The 22,996-nt window shown below is 45.2% G+C and overlaps 1 protein-coding gene across 3 annotated transcripts in view; it reads left to right on the top strand.

Annotated features, from left to right (window-relative positions):
• Positions 1–22,996, top strand: part of MTHFD1 (methylenetetrahydrofolate dehydrogenase, cyclohydrolase and formyltetrahydrofolate synthetase 1) — a 155,281-nt gene that overhangs the window by 10,980 nt on the left and 121,305 nt on the right. The window contains exons 4-7 of one of the 3 annotated variants that reach the window (XM_068254245.1): positions 1,130–1,327; positions 6,496–6,596; positions 8,480–8,616; positions 9,471–9,582. In XM_068254245.1, coding sequence (XP_068110346.1) covers positions 1,130–1,327; positions 6,496–6,596; positions 8,480–8,616; positions 9,471–9,582 — 548 coding nt within the window. Of the gene's footprint in view, positions 1–1,129; positions 1,328–6,495; positions 6,597–8,479; positions 8,617–9,470; positions 9,583–13,292; positions 13,386–22,996 lie in introns of those variants that run through there. The other 2 variants (XM_068254243.1, XM_068254244.1) reach the window with 2 other exon arrangements.

Consider the following 22,996-nt stretch of genomic DNA (forward strand, 5'->3'; position numbering starts at 1 on the left):
AAAAATTTTTTTGATTCAAAAAATTTTTATTGAAATTTTTTAACATATAAGGATATTCAGGATTGACAGAACTTTTTAAGCAGCGATACCATTTTACAGTCTGGCAAAAGTCCTAGAGTTGGCAATAAACTTTAAACTACTTTTTAAAATCTTAACTTTTGTGCCTGAAATATGCTGAACGTGGATAATAACCTCCAGATGAGTAATCAAATCTGGTCTCGTTTTTGTTCCACACGTTCGATCACCTTCCAATTGTTGTCATCTCTGCCTGAAGAACATATCTTGCATCTTTCCCTTATGGCCATGAGAAATGAGATGCTCATTTCTCAAGTTGTTGCAAATGTTGATGTAAATCTACTGGGCCAGATGCAATGGATGCCTCCCCCCCCCCCCCCCCCCCACCTCCCCTTCATTGATGGCATCCAGGGAAAATCGGAATCACAAATCTGATTTGCCAGGGGGCCTTAGTCCCTTTCTCACACTTCCACTGCACACCCTACAGCCATAACTACTATAGAAGCTTTTTCTGTAGCCTATAGGGAAGGTCAATGGGAATCCAATCATTCTGAGTTGATACACTATTATGCAAATGTATACAGCTTTGAGAATGGACCAATCGAATTCAACCTCTAATCTTTATAATTCTGCAGTTTTTATAGTCCTTATATTTAATGAACCCTTCTTTGGGAGGATTCATTGAAATCTTATGCTAGGTACACACTGAGATTTTCTGATTTACTGTTATTTCCAACATGTCCGATTCGATTTCTGATGAAGGTGAACAGAAAATGAACGGACATGTTGGAAATAATTGATCTGCCAGAAAATCTCAGCATTGAGGGCTCGTTTAACACTAAAGGCGTTTTCGGCCTTTTTTATCAAGCACAGGCTTTTTTTTTTTTTTTTTTTTTTTTTTTTTTTTTTTTTTTAAATAAATACATTGTATTCTTTTCCGGGTCAAAGAGTTCACTTCCTGACTTGCGTCAGGGAGTAAATCTCAAAACCGCACTGGCAATGCGCTTAGAAAAGCGCTGTTTAAAAAAATGGGGCGCGCTGGGGGGGGGGACACTCACAAAAACACAACGTTTGCTTTTTTGTTTTTAGGTGTGAATGAGGCCTGAGAGTGTAGCTGTTTTTATGTACTTGTTCCCTCTCTCCCCCCCCCAATATTGTCTGTTTTGCCATTTCAGGTCCTGAGCAGGATAAAGTCAATTAATGAAGACCCCACATTTCATGGGCTCATAGTTCAGTTGCCCCTGGATTCTGACCACAAAATGGACACAGAAAAGGTCACCAATGCCGTGTCTACTGCCAAAGATGTTGATGGGTGAGCTCCGCCTTCTCTCATCCACTATTGTGCTGGCTAAACCCAAATCAACATGGATTTAAAACCATTAGAAAATGACCTAAAGTTAAAGGGAATCTGAAGTGAAACTTATGATATAATGATTTGTATGTGTAGTACAGCACTGAAATAGAACATAAACACAGATATGAGTCTTGTATTGTTTCTAGTACAGGAAAAGTTAAGAAACTTCAGTTGTTATCTATGCAAAAGAGCTTCTGTGAGCTTTGCTACTTTATAAAGTTGTGGACAGCACTGTCTTTTGAAGCACTTATCTCAACTCTGTGTCCTCTTTGTTTATGGTTTTTGGGCAGATCAAAGTTTATTTACAATGCTGTGTAGTGTGGAAAACTGGAAATATTAGAGAATGATGCAATTGTATGTATGTATGTATGTATAGGGAAGGCTCTGGGTCCTATAGAGCATTCCGGTTCCTCCCACGGTCCCTGCGTTCCATGCTTGAGAATGCATGCTTGTGCAAGCGCAATACAGAGCAGGGTGTCTTCGGGAGCACTCGGGCTCCTAAAGATTGCCGAGGCCTCCTGCAGCGGCAGAATTGAGCAGTCTCTGACCCATCGGCCGGAGATAATCAAGTGCTGGAACGTGGGGATCGTAGGAGGCATGGGAAGGCTCTATAGGACCCAGAGCCTTCCCTCTCCTTAGGTGAGTAGCCCTGCTGATCTATTTGGCTACAATAGTTTATGAATCATACACCTGGAACAAGCATGCTAATCTAGACACCTCTGATTTCCATGCTTGTTTGGTGTCTATGGTTAAGAGGGAGAGGGTCAGCAGGAAAGTCAGGCCATTTGCATTGTTTAGGGCTCGTTCCCACTGTTGCGACGCGATTTCGGCCGCATTCCGACGCTTGTAAAACGCATGCGGATGCGTTTCCGCATGCGTTTTTACCCGCGATTTCGCATGCGATTTCGCATGGCAGGGTGCCATGCGAAATTAACCATGACACTGCCAGGGCTAAATAAAATTGAAAAAGGTGCGAAATCGCGGGTAAAAACGCATGTAACAAACGCATGCGTTTTTACTATTAAATACATTAGCGGCGATTCGCACGGATTCCCGACGCAGGCGAAATCGTTGGCTCTTTTGTGCGTTTTTTTCACGCTGAAAAAACGCACCTCAACAACGCTACAGTGGAAACAGGCACATCCACTTGCATTACATGTGCGGATCTGCATGCGTTGGACGCATGCAGATTCGCGATAGTGGGAACGAGCCCTTAAAAGGAAATGACTGTCATCCTCCATCTTGGTTTAGACTTTAACCTCCCTGGAGGTATGATTATTTCCAGATCAGAAAAAAAACCATGCCGCCAAAATGCCAGCAGCAGCCCCAGCACTCACTCGCCTCCCTGGGCTCCAGCACTGCAATTCTCCCTCTGTCCTCCAGGTGGCGCTGTAACCCTATAGTGAGATCACTGGCAATCTCACCAGAGTGATTCAGAGCCTATGAGGATAGAACGGCTACCGATATTTGGATCCCGCGGGAGGTAAGTAAAGGCTCCCGATGAGCACTATACTCTGCATAGAGCTCCCGGCAGCTAGCGGGATTACCGCTAGGGAGGTTTAAAGAGAACCTGAGACTCTGTAAGTAAGATAATTGGTGCTTGGGGCTTCCTCTAGCCCCATGTACACCATTGCCTCCCTCGCTGGTCTCCCTGGCCACTCTGGTTTGCATGCAATCTCTCCTGGTATTTGGACTCTAGTTGTGGTGCATGTGCAGTCCCATCTGCAAATGTACACCCTGACTGGAGCCCTAATACTGGATGAGATTGCAGATGGAACGGAGTAGCCGGGAGGTGAGGGAGGCTATGCTGTACATGGGGCTAGAACAGGCATGGGCAAACTCGGCCCTCCAGCTGTTAAGAAACTACAAGTTCCACAATGCATTTGCCTTTGAGTCATGACTGTGGCTGTCAGACTCCTGCAATGCATTGTGGGACTGTAGTTTCTTAACAGCTGGAGGGCCAAGTTTGCCCATGCCTGGGCTAGAAGAAACCCCAAGTATCCATTTTCTTACTTTGTCTCTTCAAAGGACAACTGAAGTGAGAAGCATATGGAGACTGCCATATTTGATTTCCTTTTTAAGCAATGCCAGTTGCCTGGCTATCCTGCTGATCTATTTGACTATAGTAGTGTCCAAATAACGCCAGAAGTGAGCAGGATGTGGCTAATATTGTCACATCTGACAATGTCAAACACTGATCTGCTGCATACTTGTTCAGGGTCTATCGCTAGCAAGCATTAAAGGCAGAGGGTCAGCAGGACAACCAGGCAACTGGTATTGCTTAAAATGAAATAACTGGCAGCCTCCATATCCTTCTCACTTCAGATGTCCTTTAATTGCTGTAAAGTGTGTGTGAAGTTATTTTATGGTACTCAAGTTGCCAGTGTGAGATGTTAGTAGTTCTGGAACTGGCCCAATCAAAATACAGCAGAGTCCCAGCTAGCCGAAGATTTGTTCTAGTTGGTTGAGTTCTGGATCTCGTTACCCAGTGGGGAAGGCCAACGTTTTTTTAGACTTTTTGAAGGCTTTGCTGTGCTTAACCACTTAAGTACCAGCGGTCTCTGCCCCCTTAAGGACCAGAGACCGCTGGTAGAAGAACGGAATCCCGACGAATCGCCGCGCATACCCGCTGCAACCGCCGTCATCACCGCACGCTGGGATCCTCAGGACATATACTCTGCCGTCTCTGACATGTCATGTCAGCCGGTCAGGAGCTGCTTTCATTGGCTTCTGACCGTGTCTATCAATGTAGGCCAATGAAATCTGCTCCTGCCCGGCTCACATGGCTCTGCCGTCATAGACAGGCAGAGCCTTTGAGCTTCAGCGAGAAGTGTCGGGTTTGAGCGACGCAATTGGCGGGGAGCAACAGAAATGGCGATTGCTCGCTGCGGACAGTGATTGAGGAGGGGCATATGTAGCGCGAAACGGCCGTCAGGCATCTTATGCCCAGCACCCACTGCACTTCTGAATGCAGGGTATGTGATTTTGTATGACACTCCCAATGTGTACTGTCTTTTTACCGTATGATGGAAATAAAGCACCTGCAGTGCCGACTTTACCTTTTTCTTCTCGCTCATGTCTACTCACTACTTTAGTACCGCGGTAATTGAAATCTACGCCCTGCTTTGGTGAGCTCCTGGCTGGCAGAGCGTAGATTTCAAGCGCTGTCCAAGTGATTGAAATCTACGCTCTGCCAGACAGGAGCTCACCAAAGCAGGGCGTAGATTTCAATTACCGTGGTACTAAAGTAGTTAGACTGGACTCCATGGCCCACACAAGGCAAATATACGGTTAATTACTGTATTTTAATATTTAATATAGAGTCATAATATAAAGAGTCTGGGATTGTACTGTATTAATTAGGCCTATTTTTAACATTCAGTCTCAAGCAACCAGAAAGCATTCATATCCTGCATCAGCCAATCCCCATGGGTGCTGGATAATGGGGACTTTGCTCTAAGCAGGAAATGCAGCTAGGAGCTGGGCCTATCAAATTTACAAACATTTGCATCATATTGACAATTTTTTTGTCCTGACTAGTTTAACAGTTTTGGTCAGTGCTGTACGTAAGAGGATTTGATTGGAACTTCATGATTCTTTTGGTTAGCGTGGGGAAGGGCTTAAACCCCTATCAAGCCCTTATTGCAGTCTGGAGTTTATAGAAGTCTCTCCAGATTTTTTTTCTGTAGCAACTAAAAATGAGTGAGGTGGCATCTTCAAGGTAGACTGACATGGCAATAAAAAAACAGGAAGTGTGGGGAGATCTTGCCAATGGATGGCAGTAAACATCTGAGCTCTGAACACCTCACCATCAAAACTAACTTTTGTCTGGAATTGAGGACTAAAAGCTTACTTATGATGGTATCAATATCACTGACCTTTGGTAAAAATGCACATAACTTGGAAAGCGTAAGATTAGAAAAAAATATATTAACTTTAAACATCATTGTTAACTTTGGTGTTCCAACTTCATGATGCCTTTTAACAAAACAAATTATTTAAATAATAAAATAAAAAACAAAAACTTCCACTTGATTACTTGGTATGTCGTCCCTGCACAGTATTCTGATGTCTCGGTTTCAGAGTCACATACCTCACTCAATTGTTCAATAATAGCATTTGGGGTAGGACGTAGGGAGCGTGTAAAATGATGTATAAGGCTTGCTGATCCAACCTCATATGTGGCAGAGCCAGACCTGTGTGTATTTGATATTAAAGGAAACCTAAAGTACACCCCAAAAAAAAAAAAAAAAAAAATTTACATGGGGCTTCTACCAGCCCCCTGCAGCTGCCCTGTGCCTATGCTGTTACCATACGGTCCTCTGCAGCGGCTGAGGTTCCTTCCTGACGACTCGATGCCGGCTGCGCAGTCCTGGCCGTATGTCCTCTATCACGCTCCTGCCGCCAGGAGTGTCCTGCACATGCGTAGTATGAGAATCTCAGACTGCACAGGATGCTCCCAGTATGATCAAAACCACACAGTAGCCATCGATTGGTTGTGTCATCAGGAACGAAACTCAGCCACTGGTTGAGTACCAGCGTGGGCACCGGGTGGCTGCAGGGGGCCCCCGGGTAAGTGAAACTTGTTTTTGTTTAGGTTCCCTTTAGAGAGTACTCGAGGCCAAAATGACAGGCTTTGTCTGCGAGGGGGGGGGGGGGGGGGGGGGGGGGGGTGTTGCAGGGATAAATACTCACCTGTCCTGATGTCTTTCCTTCCAGGCAGGTGATCGCTCTATTCCCACCCCTTCAGGGCAAAGTATTGTTTTTATTTTATTTCCCACCCCTGGAGGAGGCTCTGGCCATACACACCTGCACGGATTACCCCCAGCCTGGCAGCTGCAGCCTTATTGGTGGCTGCCGGGCTGTGGATTGCAAAGTCCATCTCGGTGGAGGCTTCCAAAGAGCTTCGACAGTTTTCGGAAACATGGCCACTGCCGAGGAGGGGGTCGGAGCAATCATTAGACGTCAAGACAGGTCATTTTTGTCCTCAAGTACTTCTTTTTTTTTTTTTTTTTTTTTTTTTTTTATTATTATTAAAGAAGATTGGTATACTGTGCCCTGAATCATCTTTGAGGCCTTTTTCATTAACTTAGATTTGTTTTAATGTTTAATTTTATCCTGTTCAGGTTGACGAGTATCAATGCGGGTAAACTGGCGAGAGGAGATCTTGGAGACTGCTTTATTCCTTGTACACCGAAAGGCTGTTTAGACCTCATCCGGCAAACAGGTGACGTGTTTCTGAAGCTTGGAGTGTGTAAAGTGATGTAATGTCTTGATGTAAGAAGCTATCCTGCACAACTATCCTGAAATTGAGAACCTTTCATCAGACTATTGCTGACCTAGTTCAATACTTATGCAATGTAACCCTAAGTTATTGCAGCCAGGACCACCGAAAGACTGAAATGCGATACTGATATTATCAGTGACAGTGAGCGGGAGCAAGGCAAACACTAAGGCCGGATGAATTTTTAAATTGAGGCGCCCCAAAATGATAGCCTTTTTTCTCTCTTTCAAAGTACAACCTCTGCAGCCGTGCCTGGAATATATCCTCCTTCATCCACAGAAACAGTCATAGAAATCCACAGCGCCAGGTGTTCCATAATTTTAGGCATACAATAGATCCAATCCACCTCCAGTGATCCCTCCTGTGTCGTTTGTGCCTGTAGTGCAACTCAGTGCACCCCAAAGAAAGCGAAGAGGGATTCTCTCTGGATAAAATTCAAAGGCAACTTTATTTGTAAAAGAAAATCAACCAGGCATAAGCAAGTGTCACTGGGACAAGAGCGGGCTATGAAGTATACCAGTGATCACAAGTATTCTCTGTAGTACCACAAGGGTGGGAAGCGAACAATCCGGAGAGGGTCCTAAGTGGCATAGGACCCTCCGAATTTGTGAGTGACACTTTCTTATGCCTGGTTGATGATCTTTTACAAATAAAGTTGCCTTTGAATTTTATACACTGAGAGAATCCCTCTTTGCTTTGTTTGGGGTGCACGGAGTTGCACTACAGGTACAAACGACACAGGAGGGATCTCTGGAGGGGGATTGGATCTATTGTATGCCTAGAATTAAGGCCCCATTCACACTTAAACGCAAAACGGCAGAGATGCTTTTTTTTCCGGCGTTTTGCAGGAGTGTTATAATTTTTTTTTTTTTTCCCCGCGATTTCAAACGGAAAAATTGCTGAACAGTGTGGCAATTTTGCCACGATCGCATTTAGCGCTTCTATAGTACTGAAACGCGATCGCCGGGAAATCGCCTGAAAATGGTGCAGGCGACACGTTTGCGTTTCACGTTGTTGCCCATTTTTGGATTAGCGCAAATCGCCCAAGTAAGAACGGGCCCATAGGTTTCCATTACGCTAGTGCTTTTAAAAAGCGCTAGCGTTTGAGCGTTTTGCCGAAATCGCGGCAAAACGCTCTAGTGTGAATGGGGCCTGAGGCCGGTTTCACACTGCTAAAACAGGCCTGCTAAGGAAATATTTTAATCGTTGCAATAACTGGAACAAATGGGCAAATGTTGCTTTTATTCATTTTTTTTTTTTTTTTTTATTTTAAAACTATAATGGCCGAAAACTGAGAAATGAATTTTTTCCTTATTCCCATTAAAATGCATTTAGAATAAAATAATTCTTAGCATAATTTACCACCCAAAGAAAGCCTAATTGGTGGCGAAAAAACAAGGTATAGATCATTTTGTTGTGATGGGTAGTAATTAAGTTATGGGCGAATCACTGAAAGGAATTGCTCTGGTCCACAAAGGGAAAAACCCCTCAGGCGAGGTGCACACATAGCAGAAACGCTAGAGTTGTGTAAAACGCTGCGTTTTATGCACCAATGGTCCGCATAAAAAAAAACGCATGGGTATGCGTTTGTACTTTGGCGTTTTTAAAACCGCTAGTTTTGTTGCATATTAAGCATGAACACATCAAAAATGCACATAATGAAAGTAAATGGAAACGCAATGTATATGTGTTTTTGTTTGCGTTTTTGATGAGGTGTTTTTTTTTTTTTTTGTTTTTTTTTTTTTTTTTTCCCCCATGCTTACTTGTCTGCATTTTGTGAATTAAAGGCAAGGGTTTAGTTTTTCAACATCTTTTTTTATATATAGGTGTCCAGATTGCAGGGAAACGAGCTGTAGTTATTGGGCGCAGTAAGATTGTAGGTGCACCAATGCATGACCTGCTGCTTTGGAACCATGCCACAGTCACCACCTGCCACTCCAAGACTGACCCTTTAAGTGAGGAGGTAAGTGTCTGCCAAATGCCAAGTGCAGCATGTGATCTGCTAGAGAAATGTACATTGACACCTCAATCTGATTATAGATCATAGTTAAGATGCTACTAGCTGTTTCTTCATTGGCAGTTGTGTGAGCAGGTTACTCCAGTGTTATGAGTGTGAACTGCAATGGAGAATGGACATGGCCTTATAAAGAGACACACCTGAAGTTGGAAAAAAAAATTAAGAATTGGATTTGTAGTACGGATAATTGCAAGAACACTAGTAGCAAAGAAAATATTCTCATTTTCAGTTATATAGTTTTTTTTTTGTTTTTTTTTTTTTAAATAGAACATTTCATCACTTTCTAAAATTTGCAATTTACACACTACTCAGCACTCTAAATGATTTTACAGAGCAGGCTAGTGAACTTTTTGAACTGTCCTCTGCAAGAAAAAAAAATACATTGGCAGACACTTGAAAAGTTTCAGAAGACAGAGCTCTCTGCGACTTTGAAAGTCGTGGAGCTCAATGGCTCTTTTGCATAGATAACTGGAGTTTCTTAAATCTTCCTGTCCTGGAAACTGTTAGACTTATGTCTCTGCTCCTAATGTTTTATTTCTTAGCTGTACTACACATACAAATCATATCATATTTTTTTTTTCCTTTAGTGTCTCTTTAATACACAGCCTGCATGCAGCAAGTCGTAATAATGCAGTCAGTTACAACACACTGTGAACAGGCTCATAGAATTGTATAAGCAGCGATCACTTACAACACAGAAGTGGGAACCTGCACATGGGCAGTGAGTTGCCATGCAGAATTATCCTGCAATGCAATTGAGCACTGTGAATTAGCACTGAATGATTTTCTACCTCTTGTAGGTAATCAGAGCTGACATTCTAGTTGTGGGCGCTGGTAAAGCAGAAATGGTGAAGGGTGAATGGATTAAGCCTGGTGCCATTGTTATCGATTGCGGTATTAATTACGTGCCAGGTAAGTGTTTAAAAATACATTGTAAGTTACTGAGTGGATGTTCTGCCATAAATATTGTATGCAGGTGCCAAACTATTCTTACCGATTTTGGTGTCTTTGCATTTGGGGGGGGTTGAGCAGTTTTAAGTACGCATAGGACAAGAAGTACACTTATTGGATTTCACACAAATGTTTTGTTAAGCCCTATCCATTGAGAAATAAGTGAGTACCGGGTTTCCCCGAAAGTAGGACATCCTCTTAGGCTAGTTACACACCAGGACGTTGCGTTTAGGGGACATTATAGGGCACATAACGTGCCCCTAACGCAACGCCTGGTGCTCTCTGGTGTGGACGTCAGAGTGAGCCGCGTTGTGCAGCTCACTCTCGCGTCCGTGATGCGTACTCTTGGACGCATGCGGCATCATGTGGTCCCGCCCGGCACAGAGCGGCCGCTCCAGGAAGTAAATACACTGAGTGCAGTGAATATTAATTAGTCATGTGCCCGGCCGCTCTCCCCTCCTCCCCCAACATGACTGAGCATGTGCAAACAGTCTAACGCGGCTTAGCCACGTAGAACGCACAGCATGCAGCACTTTGCTGTGTTACAATGTAACGCAACGTGGGCAGTGTGAACCGCCCACTTATGTTGCGTTGGGGGAGCGTTACAGGCTGCACTAACGTGCGCCTGTAATGTCCCTGTGTGCAAGAAGCCTTAAAGTAAGACCTAGTATGTATTTCGAGCATGCTCGAAATATAAGACCTACCCTTAAAATAAGCCCTAGTGGCTGAGGACGTCCCGTCCATCTGCCTCCCCTTCCCCTGCTTCCACTGTACCTCCTGCCGACCCCTCCCGCCTCCTCCAAAAAGTCGCACTGCCCGCTGACATACCTCTACTGCAGATCAGCGTGGTAAACTGCTGAAGCTCTTCACTGGCTGCCAATTAACCAGAGGATCCAGTTCAAACTCCTAACCCTAACCTAGAAAGCTCTCTACAATCTCTCTCCCCGGTACATATCCTCACTAATTTCCAGATACAAACCCAATCGCAAACTCAGATCTGCACATGATCTTCTGTTGTCCTCCTAAATCACCTCCTCACATTCACGCTTCCAAGATTTTGCATGCGCTTCACCCATCCTCTGGAATGCCCTCCCACAACACATCCGTCACTCGCCAACCTTTGTTATCTTTTTTTAAACGCTCTCTAAAGACTAATTTGTTCCGACAAGCATATGCGCTACCTTAGGCCACTTCCCTTTGTCCTAAGACAAAATTGCACTCCTACTAAGTATCCTAAAACACTGCCTCTATTTTATCGTATACTACCCCTCCTATTGTTTCCCCTCATTCCCTTTAGCTTGTAAGCTCGCAAGGGCAGGGCTCTCTCCCCATTTTGTGTCTTGGAAATTAGGGCTGCACGGTTTTTCGGTTCAAAACCGAAACCGCGGTTCGAGGCAAGACTATCTGCTGATCGTCAGTGCCTTCGGTTTTTCGGTCCGCTGTCTAACTTGCTTCTGGCCCCGCTGTGCGCTGATTGGCCAGAAGCAGTGAATATGCATAAGTGTTAATGAGCGGGCGGGGGGGGGGCGGATCCACTCGAGCGAGTGGCGGGCACATGCAGCATTACTAATCACTGGCTAGCGATGGAATGACGGCAGCGGTAGGCGGAGCTGTATGCTCTGTACAGCTCCGCCTACCGCTGCCGTCATTCCATCGCTAGCCAGTGATTAGTAATGCTGTATGTGCCCGGCCGCTCTCTCGAGTGGATCCGCCCCCCGCTCATTAACACTTATGCATATTCACTGCTTCTGGCCAATCCGCGCACAGCGGGGCCAGAAGCAGTGATCCTCAACACTAGCGGCTTAACTAACATTAAGCTCGACTGAGATTTTCAGCTTGTGCTGCAAGGAGGGCACGTCTGAGTCAAGCGCAGATAGTACCAGACTGGTACTAGCACTTGACTCAGACGTGCCCTCCTTGCAGCACAAGCTGAAAATCTCAGTCGAGCTTAATGTTGTTAGTTAAGCCGCTAGTGTTGAGGATCACGGCTTCTGGCCCCGCTGTGCGCGGATTGGCCAGAAGCAGTGAATATGCATAAGTGTTAATGAGCGGGGGGCGGATCCACTCGAGAGAGCGGCCGGTGTTCCGACGTGATAACCTACACGTCGAATTTGCCTACATCCACTGTCAAACGTATACCAGGAGGATTAGGGTTAGGGTTGGGGGAGGGGAAGGGATAGTAAAAGTCTATGGGATGTAGGTTAGTTCGACGTGTAGGATAAAGTGTTGGAGCACCGGGCACATACAGCATTACTAATCACTGGCTAGCGATGGAATGATGGCAGCGGTAGGCGGAGCTGTACAGAGCATACAGCTCCGCCTACCGCTGCCGTCATTCCACCGCTAGCCAGTGATTAGTAATGCTGCATGTGCCCGCCGCTCGCTCGAGTGGATCCGCCCCCCCCCCCCCCCCGGCCCGCTCATTAACACTTATGCATATTCACTGCTTCTGGCCAATCAGCGCACCAGCGGGGCCAGAAGCAAGTTACAGACAGCGGACCGGGCATTGCGGACCGTGAACAACCCCCCCCCCCCCCCCCCCCCCTCAAGTGCAAAAAGCAGGATTTGAAAAAAATCGGGGGGAAAATCGAAATTGCGATTTCTGAGAGAAAAATCGCAATTTCGATTTTCCCCTAAAATCGTGCAGCCCTATTGGAAATCATTATGCATCTTATTAATCATGGTACTTTTATCACTATCATTACCAATTCTGTATTTTGTCACTAATTATGTATCTTGTATATTGGGGTACATAATACAGACAATGGTGTACACCATGTTTGTTTCTTACTTTGTACAGCTCCACGGAATATGTTGGCGCTTTATAAATCCATAATTCCCCCACCGCCGCGTCTGGCCCCAAGTGCCTTGTCCTTGCTGCCTTCACCATGCTTATTTTTTCCCTGCGACTGCTCCCACCTCTAGCTATACACCTCTTCCCCTGCAAGCCCCCCCCCCCCATGTTGCGAGCTGCAGTGGAAGTCGATTCCCCCCCTTCCCAGTGCTCCACTGCGCCTACCGCTTTTGTGCAAAGCGCTTTTGCAGAGCGATTCGGTTTTCTTTTTTTTTTTTTTTTTTTTTTTTTTCTTTTTTTTTTTTTCTTCCCCACTTCCAGATGTCAGTCAGTAAGTGAACTCTTTGACCTGGAAAAGAATAAATACAATGTGTTTATTCTTAAAACGTGAACGCAATTGCCAGATTAAAAAAAAACAAAAATTGTTGCTGTTTTCCTATTCCTTCCATTGTAGCAAAATCGCCCCGAAAATTGTACGTGCAGCGCTTTTTGTGAACAGAAAGGAGCCAAAACGCGATATGAACGACCCCATAAGGATTAATTACGCATGGTATTTTATTGAAAGGTGTTGCTTTTTGAAACCTATGGTTAGAAGATGGAATTTGTGTGATGGACTATATTTTATTAGAATTGCGAAAGGGAAAGGTCCTCTTTTGTATAAGGTTGTAAAACTGTCACTTGTATTCCGGCACCTTCTTGTTTTTGTTTTGCAATTCCGTCTGGTTAAGATTCCAAGGTTATTCGGCTTTATGACACAAATAAAGATTACTGATTAACCTTGGGCTGCCTACCGTATATTGTTTATGTATAATTTCCCTGTTTCTGCTTCCTGAGGAGAGGGAGGGGTTAGTAAATCCTCAGTGGCAGGACCAGCTGAGCAGGTCAGCAGACAGTCAGTGTTTGTTCTGGTCGTCTGCCCGGTGAGGTAACATGGAGGCATCTGAGGAGAGGAGCACCGGTGAGCAGCAAGGTCTGTACTGCTTGCTCTCTTTATGACCTTTTATTGGCTCGTATTGCTTCTGTGTTAAGGGGGGCTAGTGTACTTTTTCTGCTTTCAGACAAATGAGTATGGCTGAAATCCTGCTATATTGCAGTCTATGTAAAATGCACGCAATCCTGGTTACTGCACAGCTCTACTAAGAGTGCAATTTATAAAATTTCGCAGAAACCTATGTAAGTGCTGCAGAAGTAATATTTCCCATTTTGGCAACTTCAGGTTATTAAAACTTTTTTTTTTTTTTTGTGTGTGTGTGTGCACAGAATTTTAAAGTACAATGAAAGTGAGAAGAATATGGAGGCTGCTTTGTTTGTTTCCTTTTAAACAATACTAGTTGCTTGACAGCACTGCTGATCAATTTGGCTGAAGTAGGGTCTGAATAATACCAGAAACAAGCATGCAGCTAATCTTGTCAGATCTGACAATGTCAAACACCTGATCTGCTGCATGCTTGTTCTGAGTCTATGGCTAAAAGCATTAGAGGCAGAGGATCTGCAGGACAGCCAGGCAACTGGTATTGCTTAAAGGGCAACTGAAGCCAGAGGGATATAGAGGCTGCCATATTTATTTCCTTTTAAGCAATACCAGTTGCTTGGCAGCCCTGCTAATCCTTTACCTGTAATACTTTTAGCCATAAACCCTGAACAAGCATGCAGCAGATCATGTGTTTAACATTGTCAGATCAGAAAGATTAGCTTCATGCTTGTTTCTGGCATTATTCAAACACTACTGCATCCTAATAGACCAGCAGGACTGCCAGGCAACTGGTATTGTATAAAAGGAAATAAATATGGCAGCATCCATATCCCTCTTGCTACAGTTGTCCATTAATTTTAAAGTGGATCAGAGAAACTTTTACTCAGCTTTTTTGAAGCTGTTTGCAGCTAGATTTGCTGCTTAAACTATCTAAACTTTAGATAAGAGATAGACAATATTAGCAGACATGACGGAAATTATCTGCCGAACCATCTATCTATCTAACGCAAAATTGTATGGTGTGTGTACCTAGCATTGACCTTCCGTTGTTATCTGTGCAAAATAGTTTCTCTGAGCTCTCCGACCCCCAACTTGGGTTGTCTACAGTTCTGTTTTCTGAAGCACTTGTCTCACCCTGTCTCTCACTGTTTCTTGTTTAAGGTTTTACTGCCAGGAAGTTCAGAGTCATTAGCTCTGCTCTGTTTCATCATTTAAGAGTGTAATTTGTAAACTGCAAATTTTAGAGAATGATGCAATGTTATATAAAAAAAAAAAAAAAAAAAAAAAAAAAATCTAAACTTTTTTTTTTTTTTTTTTTTCCTGCTAAAGTTCTATTAATTATCCGTACTACACGTACAATTCATTACAACATATACTATTGTAAAGGGCTGCGGAAGATGCTGGCGCTATATACATTAATAATAATCATAAGGCTTTTTTTTTTTATCAAACTTGAAACTGTACAAAGAGAATTCTTAAATGAGTAATTTTGGAGTTGTCATTTGTGAAAAAGCTCTTTTTGGTATGTAGTGTTAATAATTATTATTATTATTATTATATATTTTTTTTTTTTTTTTTTTTTTTTTTATCTCATTGTAAAAAAACGAGAACCATTTGGGTGTATTGAGTATGGTTACCTTACAAGAGACCTTTGCAAATGTATACTTTTGAGGCGACTGCCTCTGGGAATCCATCCTTTGTATAATGAGCTCCTTTGTAGCGCTGTAACCTTTGCTTTGTGACAATACTGTTGGATAGGCAATGTGTGTTTATGTTGTACACCTAGTACGTTTTTTGTTTATAATGTTGGTTGTCTTGAAAGTACATTTATACATCCTAAGCCGTGCCATCCCTAGTCATGACCACTATGATGGTACCCATACATGGTACAGTACAAATGTTAGATTTTTCCCGTTTATTCGACCAAAATGATCAAATTGAATAAAAGTCAAAGCCTATTTATTTCTCTCGGTCAAGAAAATTGAACGATTATCCCATGAAAAAATTGTACCATATGTGGGTACCTTGAGGGGACAAGCTAACATTCCCCTTTAGGCCCTGTTCACAGTGGTCAGTTGGGTTGCAGAATAATTTTGCATGGCAACTCGCTGATCCTATGGGCCTGTTCACAGTACCGCTTTGTAACTCGCTGCATGCAGGCTTTATATTACAGTCTATGTCCCGTCTCCATTGCAGTTCACTCTTTTATACAGCTGACCACTGTGAACCTAGCCTCAGGCTGAATTCTCACAGTGGTGCATTGTAACGCACGCATTAAAATGAGTGTGAACTGCAATAGAGACTGGTCATTCAGAGCCTGCATGCAGCAGGGTAAAATAACGCGATCAGTTACAACAGAGATGTGAACAGGCCCATAAAATTGTATGGGCAGTGAGCTGACATGCAGGCCTGGTGCACACCAGAGGAGTTTTTTTTTCTGAGCGTTTTGAGTTTTTAAATCTGCTGCTAATGTTATCCTATGTGTCTGTGCACACTGGAGCAATAAGGTTTTGTAAAAAAACCCATAGCATTACATTGGGAAGAGCTTTTAGAGGTTTCAAAAGCTCTTCCCAATGTAATGCTATGGGGGTTTTTACAAAACCTCATTGCTCCAGTGTGCACAGACACATAGGATAACATTAGCAGCAGATTTAAAAACTCAAAACGCTCAGAAAAACTCCTCTGGTGTGCACCAGACCGCAGAATGGTTCTGATGCACTGGGAACTAAGCCTTAGAAGGTCCTACATTGCACTAACAATGTGGCAAGGCACATCAAGGGCCCGTTTCCACTAGTGCGGTGCGAATCGCTGGGATTCCACCGCTGACAAAATCGCATGCGGATGCGATTCCGCATGCGATTTTTGCCGCGATTTCGCATAGGCAGGCTATTAGCGATTTTAACCATGTCACTGCCTGGCTCAATGTACATTCGTTTTAGTGCGATTTCGCACGCGAAATCGCGGCAAAAAATGCATGTGCGTTTTCCCCTATTAAATACATTGCCTGCGAATCGCCTGCATTCCACACGCAGGCGAATTCTGCAGGCCCTACCGTGCAGAAAAATCCTGCACAGAAAAACGCACCAAAAAACTGACAAGTGGAAACAGTCTCATCCACTTGTATTAGTTATGCGAATCCGCATGCAGACAACGCATGCGGATTCGCTCTAGTGGAAACGGGCCCTTTACATGAGCTGGTAAAGCTGTGATTTGGCAAGCGTTTTATCTAGAATCAGTCTAGTTGCTCTGCCATCTTGGACCACTGTACGCAGTGAAGGACTCTTTCACACAGTTGCAAGGCCACTTAGCCGAAAAGATGCATTATGGGTTACCTCTGAGGTATACAGTATAATGAAAGTATGCCTCACTGCTACTGTAAATGCATGTGTTACAGTTTACGCCTGCACATCATGTTATGCGTTTGGTTACCATATTTTGTTAAGCAATACCAGTTGCCTGGCAGCCCTGCTGATCTATTTGGCTGCAGTAGTGTCTGAATCGCACCAAAAACAAGCCTGCATGCTAATCTTGATCCGACAATGTCAAACACCTGATCTGCTGCATGCTTGTTCAGGGCCTATGGCTAGATGTACTAGAGGCAGAGGATCAGCAGGACAACCAGGCAGCTGGTATTGCTTAAAAGGAAATGACAGCCTCCATATACCTCTCACTTTAGTTGTTCTACGTAGTTGGCTACGTTCACAGTGGGACTTGTGCTCAAAAACTGAAAAGTCGCTCCGCATGTTATTAGTACGCCGCAAACGGTGAAGCATTGAGTCAATGAAAACTATACTTCGGTGTCACTGTTCCCGCGCACATTATGCGGTAATGCACTGTATTGGGACGCTGCCCTCCATTAGCTTGCGGTACTGTGAACATTACATACGGTATGTTTAACATTGCAGTGCAGCTTTCCACGTTACAATGTGTTCACTATGTCCCACTGAACACACCTCAGGCCTCTTTCCCAGTGCGACGTTAAAGTCGCACGTTAGAAAATTTTATAATGCAGACTAACGCACAGCAATACAAACTCTGTGCGACATTCACAGTGCACATGTTGCGTTTGTGTGTAGCGTTATTAGAAAGTGCTGCATGCAGTGCGTTATACATGTTATTAGCGGCGTTGGACTGTTCGCACATGCTCAGTAATGACTTGGAAGCATACTTTTCATTGCCTGTATGCTCTACTGTATGCGACAATAACTGGGCATTAAGTTGCCTTGCAACTTTTTTTGGGGGGCGTTGCAATTTGCGTTGCGACCTTAACGTCTTATCAAAACGCAACGTCCTATTGTGAAAGAGGCCTTAAAGTACACCTGAAGTAAGGGGAATATGGGGGGTGACCAATTTTACTTTTAAACAATGCGCTTTGCCTGGCAGTCCTGCTGACCCTTTCCTCTAATCCTCCTTTTTTTTTTTTTTTTTTTTTTTCTTAGCCATTGGCCCTGAACAAGCATGCAGGTCCAATGTTTTTGACTGGGTTAGCTGCATGCTTGTTTCAGGTGTGTGTGTAATTCAGACACAACTGATGTATGAAAGATCAGCAGTATGCCAGGCAACTAGTATTGTTTCAAAGTAAGTAACTATGACAGCTTCCATATCACCCTCACTTCAGGTGTCCCTTAAAGTGGACCCAAACTAAAAATACAAGATTTCAGAAATAAAATCTATTTTCTAAATTATAATAATAAATAGCAGCCTTTTTTCAGCTGCATGATGACAAATGTAAAATATTTTATATTTATTGGAGGAACCCCTCCCCTTCCTTTCATATTGCCGGCAAATAATCCGGCAAACTGGTGGAGTAGATGGTATCCAGCAATGGAGGAATTGCTAATGGCTGCCACCTGTATAACCCTAGTTATGCAAAGAGGAGGGTGAAAATCATGCACTGAAATGCTCATAGGCTTGAAGTGTTTATTTTTGTATGTGTCAGAGTGGTGCAACTAAATGTTTTGAATTAAAAAAATGTTTGGTTTGAGTCCGCTTTAAGGGCCTGTCTGCACGAAGTCTGAATAAGCACGGTCTCCCAGCAAACGAGCCGGACAGTTACGCTGCATTTTCAGTCAATAGGCTTTCCATCAGAATCGTATGCCGGTATGATTCTGGGCAGCAGTTTTCTGCAGCACGCTTTGCTATACGGGTGTTGCGTCTGATTTTGAAATAAGCTTTTAACCATAGTAGGTTGCTCCCTGCAGTTCTGCAGTTTTTGACATGGAGAGAGATGGAGCTGGAGGTTGCCATATTTATTTTCTTTTTAAAGTGAACCTTAACTGAACTGGGGAAAAAAAGGTTAACCATACCTGGAGCTTCTACCAGCCCCCTGCAGACTTTCTGCCCCCACGTCAGGATCAAGCAATCCTCTGGCCCCCTGCAGTGGCTCAGTTTCGGCGACTGAATCTGTCACCCACCACTGCGTAGCCCTAACCACGTACATCTTTGATTATTCTCCCATTGTTATCCTGCACAGTGTGAGATTTTTCTTGTACTGCACAGGATGGTGCAGTGGCATAGAAACATAGCTACGGCAGGGGACCGGAGTATCGCTTGATCCTGGCCTGGGGCCAGGACGTCTGCAGGGGGCTGGTAGAAGCCCCAGGTAAGTTGCACTCCCCTAAAAAAAAAAAAAAAAAAAAAAAAAAAAAAAAAAAAAAAAATTCCTTAAGCGCTACCAGTTGCCTGGCTACCCTGCGGATCCTCTGCCTCTAGTACATCTAGCCATAGACCCTGAACAAGCATGCAGCAGATCAGGTGTTTCTGACATTGTCAGATCTGACTAGATTGGCTGCATGCTTGTTTCTGTTTCTTGTTCAAACAATACTGCAGCCACATAGATCAGCAGGATTGCCAGGCAACTGGTATTTAAAAGGAAATGAGACCTATGCTTCCTGTGCAAGCCGTTGCGTGATTATTGCATGCGAATCCCTATATTTTGAGCACTGTGCATCTTGATCTAGCTTATATACTGTGCTCGCTTGCTGAAGTGTTCAAAGACTGCCAATTATTGACTGAATTAAAGCGGAACTGAAGATTGAATAAAACCAGTGTTTCACTTACCTGGAGCTTTCTACCAGCCCCTTGCAGCTGTCCTGTCCCTGTGCCGGTCCTCTACGATCCTCCGTTCTCCCGCCGCCAGCTAGTTTAGTTACCACCGACTTGTATGTCGATGTCAACTGTGCCCCGGGAAACGCGCATCTTTTCTTCGTTCCCGCAGTAGCGTCCTGCACTAATAGCAGGACACTATTGCTGTTGGGAACGCGAAGAAAGATACGCGTTGGCCGGGGGTGCACAGGCGCAGTTGCTGTTGACTTACAAGTCGGCGGTGGGAGAATGGAGGATTGTGGAGGACCAGCACAGGACGTGAGGGCTGCAGGTGGCTGGCAGAAGCCCCAGGTAAGTGAAACTTTTTGTTATAATTCGCATGGAGTTTGTGCGCTGCACCTGGAGCAAACAGAAACCAACGCACAAACCCGCAACCAGGCAGAGATGTCACAGTTTAGGAAAAGACTGCCAAACCAGGAGTAAATGAATAATAAGGATTTATTATTAAATGAAAATAAAGAAATACTGTGCATTCACCTCATGCACAGAAACAATCAGTATCAACTTGCAGGCAATGTATTCTACACACACATACAACACACTGCATCAAATAATACTGGCAGATATATACAATAAGCATACAAGGTATGAAAATCAGGGTTTATACAAGGACCTCTCTGCATAAGCGAGCTATGCAGAGTAGATCCAGTGTATAGAATTGTGTGCACACAGACCCTGGATCCAGAATAGTAATACAACATAAACCTAGGAATATATATACAAAATACAGATTACAATCGAGGAGGAGACACACGGATAGTCGGCAAGCAGAGGTCATACACAGGAGATCAAACAGTACAGTAATCGCTAGGCAAAGAATAGTCGGAATACAAAGCACAAGGTCAAAACACGGGAGATCAATACAGCAGGGAATCAAGGAACAAGGTAACCAGGAACAGGGAACTCCGGACAGGATGGCTAGGATCAGGAACAAAGAGCTAGCAAGTTCAGAGTGTTCAGGTGTGGCTTAAATACCATGCGATAGTCCAGGCCTCCTCCCTGTCTGTGGAGAGATATCCAGAGAGTCCACCCTCTGCTGGTGGGCAGAGGAAAGTTCAGGCTGTATATTCATAGAGGCTGGTGACATCTGCTGGTAAAGCAGAGGTAGTACATGCAGGGATCTACCAGCAGATGCAGATTGTAACATTACCCCCCCCTCAAGGAGCAGCCTCCGGATGCTCCATTTGGACTTATGCCCACCTGGGTCCCAGAAAATACTGGCAAAGAGGCAGGCCATAAATCGGTCAGCAAATGAGGCCATAACCCGGGTATTACCAGGCTGACTGGACAAAAGGACCCAGAGGCAATAGGACATGTTGCAAGTCCCTCTGAAGACCTTTGGGTGAAACAAAAAAATGAAGGACACCAGGAAGAGCCATAGATTGGACATCCACAGGAGCAGGGCATCTGAGGTCATCAAATAAAACAGAAAACTGGATGCCATCAGGAAGGGATGCATAATGGCCATAAACAGGAGGAGGATACCACCAGGAGAGGCACCAGACAGGATCTCATCAGGAGAGGCACCAGCAGGAGCAGCAGATGGGAGGGCATCGGCAGAAGCAGCAGACGGGAGGGCATCGGCAGCAACTGCGGACTTGGAGGCAACAGGAGCAGGAACTGCGGACTTGGAGGCAACAGGAGCAGGAACTGCAGACTTGGAGGCAACAGGAGCAGGAACTGCAGACTTGGAGGCAACAGGAGCAGGAACTGCAGACTTGGAGGCAACAGGAGCAGGAACTGCAGACTTGGAGGCAACAGGAGCAGGAACTGCAGACTTGGAGGCAACAGGAGCAGGAACTGCAGACTTGGAGGCAACAGGAGCAGGAACTGCAGACTTGGAGGCAACAGGAGCAGGAACTGCAGACTTGGAGGCAACAGGAGCAGGAACTGCAGACTTGGAGGCAACAGGAGCAGGAACTGCAGACTTGGAGGCAACAGGAGCAGGAACTGCAGACTTGGAGGCAACAGGAGCAGGAACTGCAGACTTGGAGGCAACAGGAGCAGGAACTGCAGACTTGGAGGCAACAGGAGCAGGAACTGCAGACTTGGAGGCAACAGGAGCAGGAACTGCAGACTTGGAGGCAACAGGAGCAGGAACTGCAGACTTGGAGGCAACAGGAGCAGGAACTGCAGACTTGGAGGCAACAGGAGCAGGAACTGCAGACTTGGAGGCAACAGGAGCAGGAACTGTGGACTTGGAGGCAACAGGAGCAGGAACTGCAGACTTGGAGGCAACAGGAGCAGGAACTGCAGACTTGGAGGCAACAGGAGCAGGAACTGCAGACTTGGAGGCAACAGGAGCAGAAACTGCAGACTTGGAGGCAACAGGAGCAGGAACAGCAGACTGTGGGTTATCAGGAGCAGGAACAGCAGACTGTGGGTTATCAGGAGCAGGAACAGCAGACTGTGAGTCATCAGGAGCAGGAACAGCAGACTGTAGGTCATCAGGAGCAGGAACAGCAGACTGTAGGTTATCAGGATGGATAAACTGAAAGTTATTTTCCAATAGAGCAGGCAAAGCAGCAGACTGGACAACAGTTTGTAAATGCAGGGTATCTGGAGGAATCTGTGGGAATTGAGTACCAGAAAATGTCTTTGAGGACAAGCCATCAGCAGAAATGAGTGTGCGCTTAGCCTCAGCAGAAGACTGTGGGAGCCCTCTTTCAGCCGAGCATTGAGGAAGCATGATCTCAGCAGGAGTCTGTGGAAACAGGGCATTAACAGGGGTCTGTGGTGCCTGAGTGTCAGACATCTGTGCGGATTGAACTTCAGCATAAGTCTGTGCTCTAGCAGAAGTTGAAGGGCAAAGGGCATCAGCAGAGACTCGAGAAAGCTGGACCTTTGGCTGAGCGACTGGCTGGACCACTGGCTGCATAGCTGACAAGACCCTTGGCAGAGCTATTAGCTGAACCTCAGATCGAGCAACTGGCAGACCAACTGATCGAGCACCTGGCTGGGCCTTTGGCTGAGCTGTGGAGTATGGTTCTGCTGGAACGGCAGACTGAGACTCTGCCGGAACAGCTGGCAGGAGGCTTGCTGAGACGTCTGGAGGACCCACTGCCAAACCAACTGACAGAGGTTCTGCCAAGCTGTCTGACTGGGTCACTGCCAAACTGACCAACAGGGACACTGCCAAGCCGACCGACAAGGACACTGCCAAATCTTCTGAAAGGGAAAACATTGGGCCAACGGACACTGGTACTGCTGAGCTGACAGACACTGGTACTGCTGAGCTGACTGGCACAGGCAGGGCTGAGGAGACAGGCACAGGCAGGGCTGAGGAGACTGGCACAGGCAGGGCTGAGGAGACTGGCACAGGCAGGGCTGAGGAGACTGGCACAGGCAGGGCTGAGGAGACTGGCACAGGCAGGGCTGAGGAGACTGGCACAGGCAGGGCTGAGGAGACTGGCACTGCTGAGGAGACTGGCACGACAGAAGTAACTGGCACGGCAGGAGTAACTGGCACGACTGAGGTAAGTGGTACAGGCAGAGCTGAGGTA

This window comes from Hyperolius riggenbachi, chromosome 9, assembly GCF_040937935.1.
Source record: "Hyperolius riggenbachi isolate aHypRig1 chromosome 9, aHypRig1.pri, whole genome shotgun sequence".
NCBI lineage: Eukaryota > Metazoa > Chordata > Amphibia > Anura > Hyperoliidae > Hyperolius > Hyperolius riggenbachi.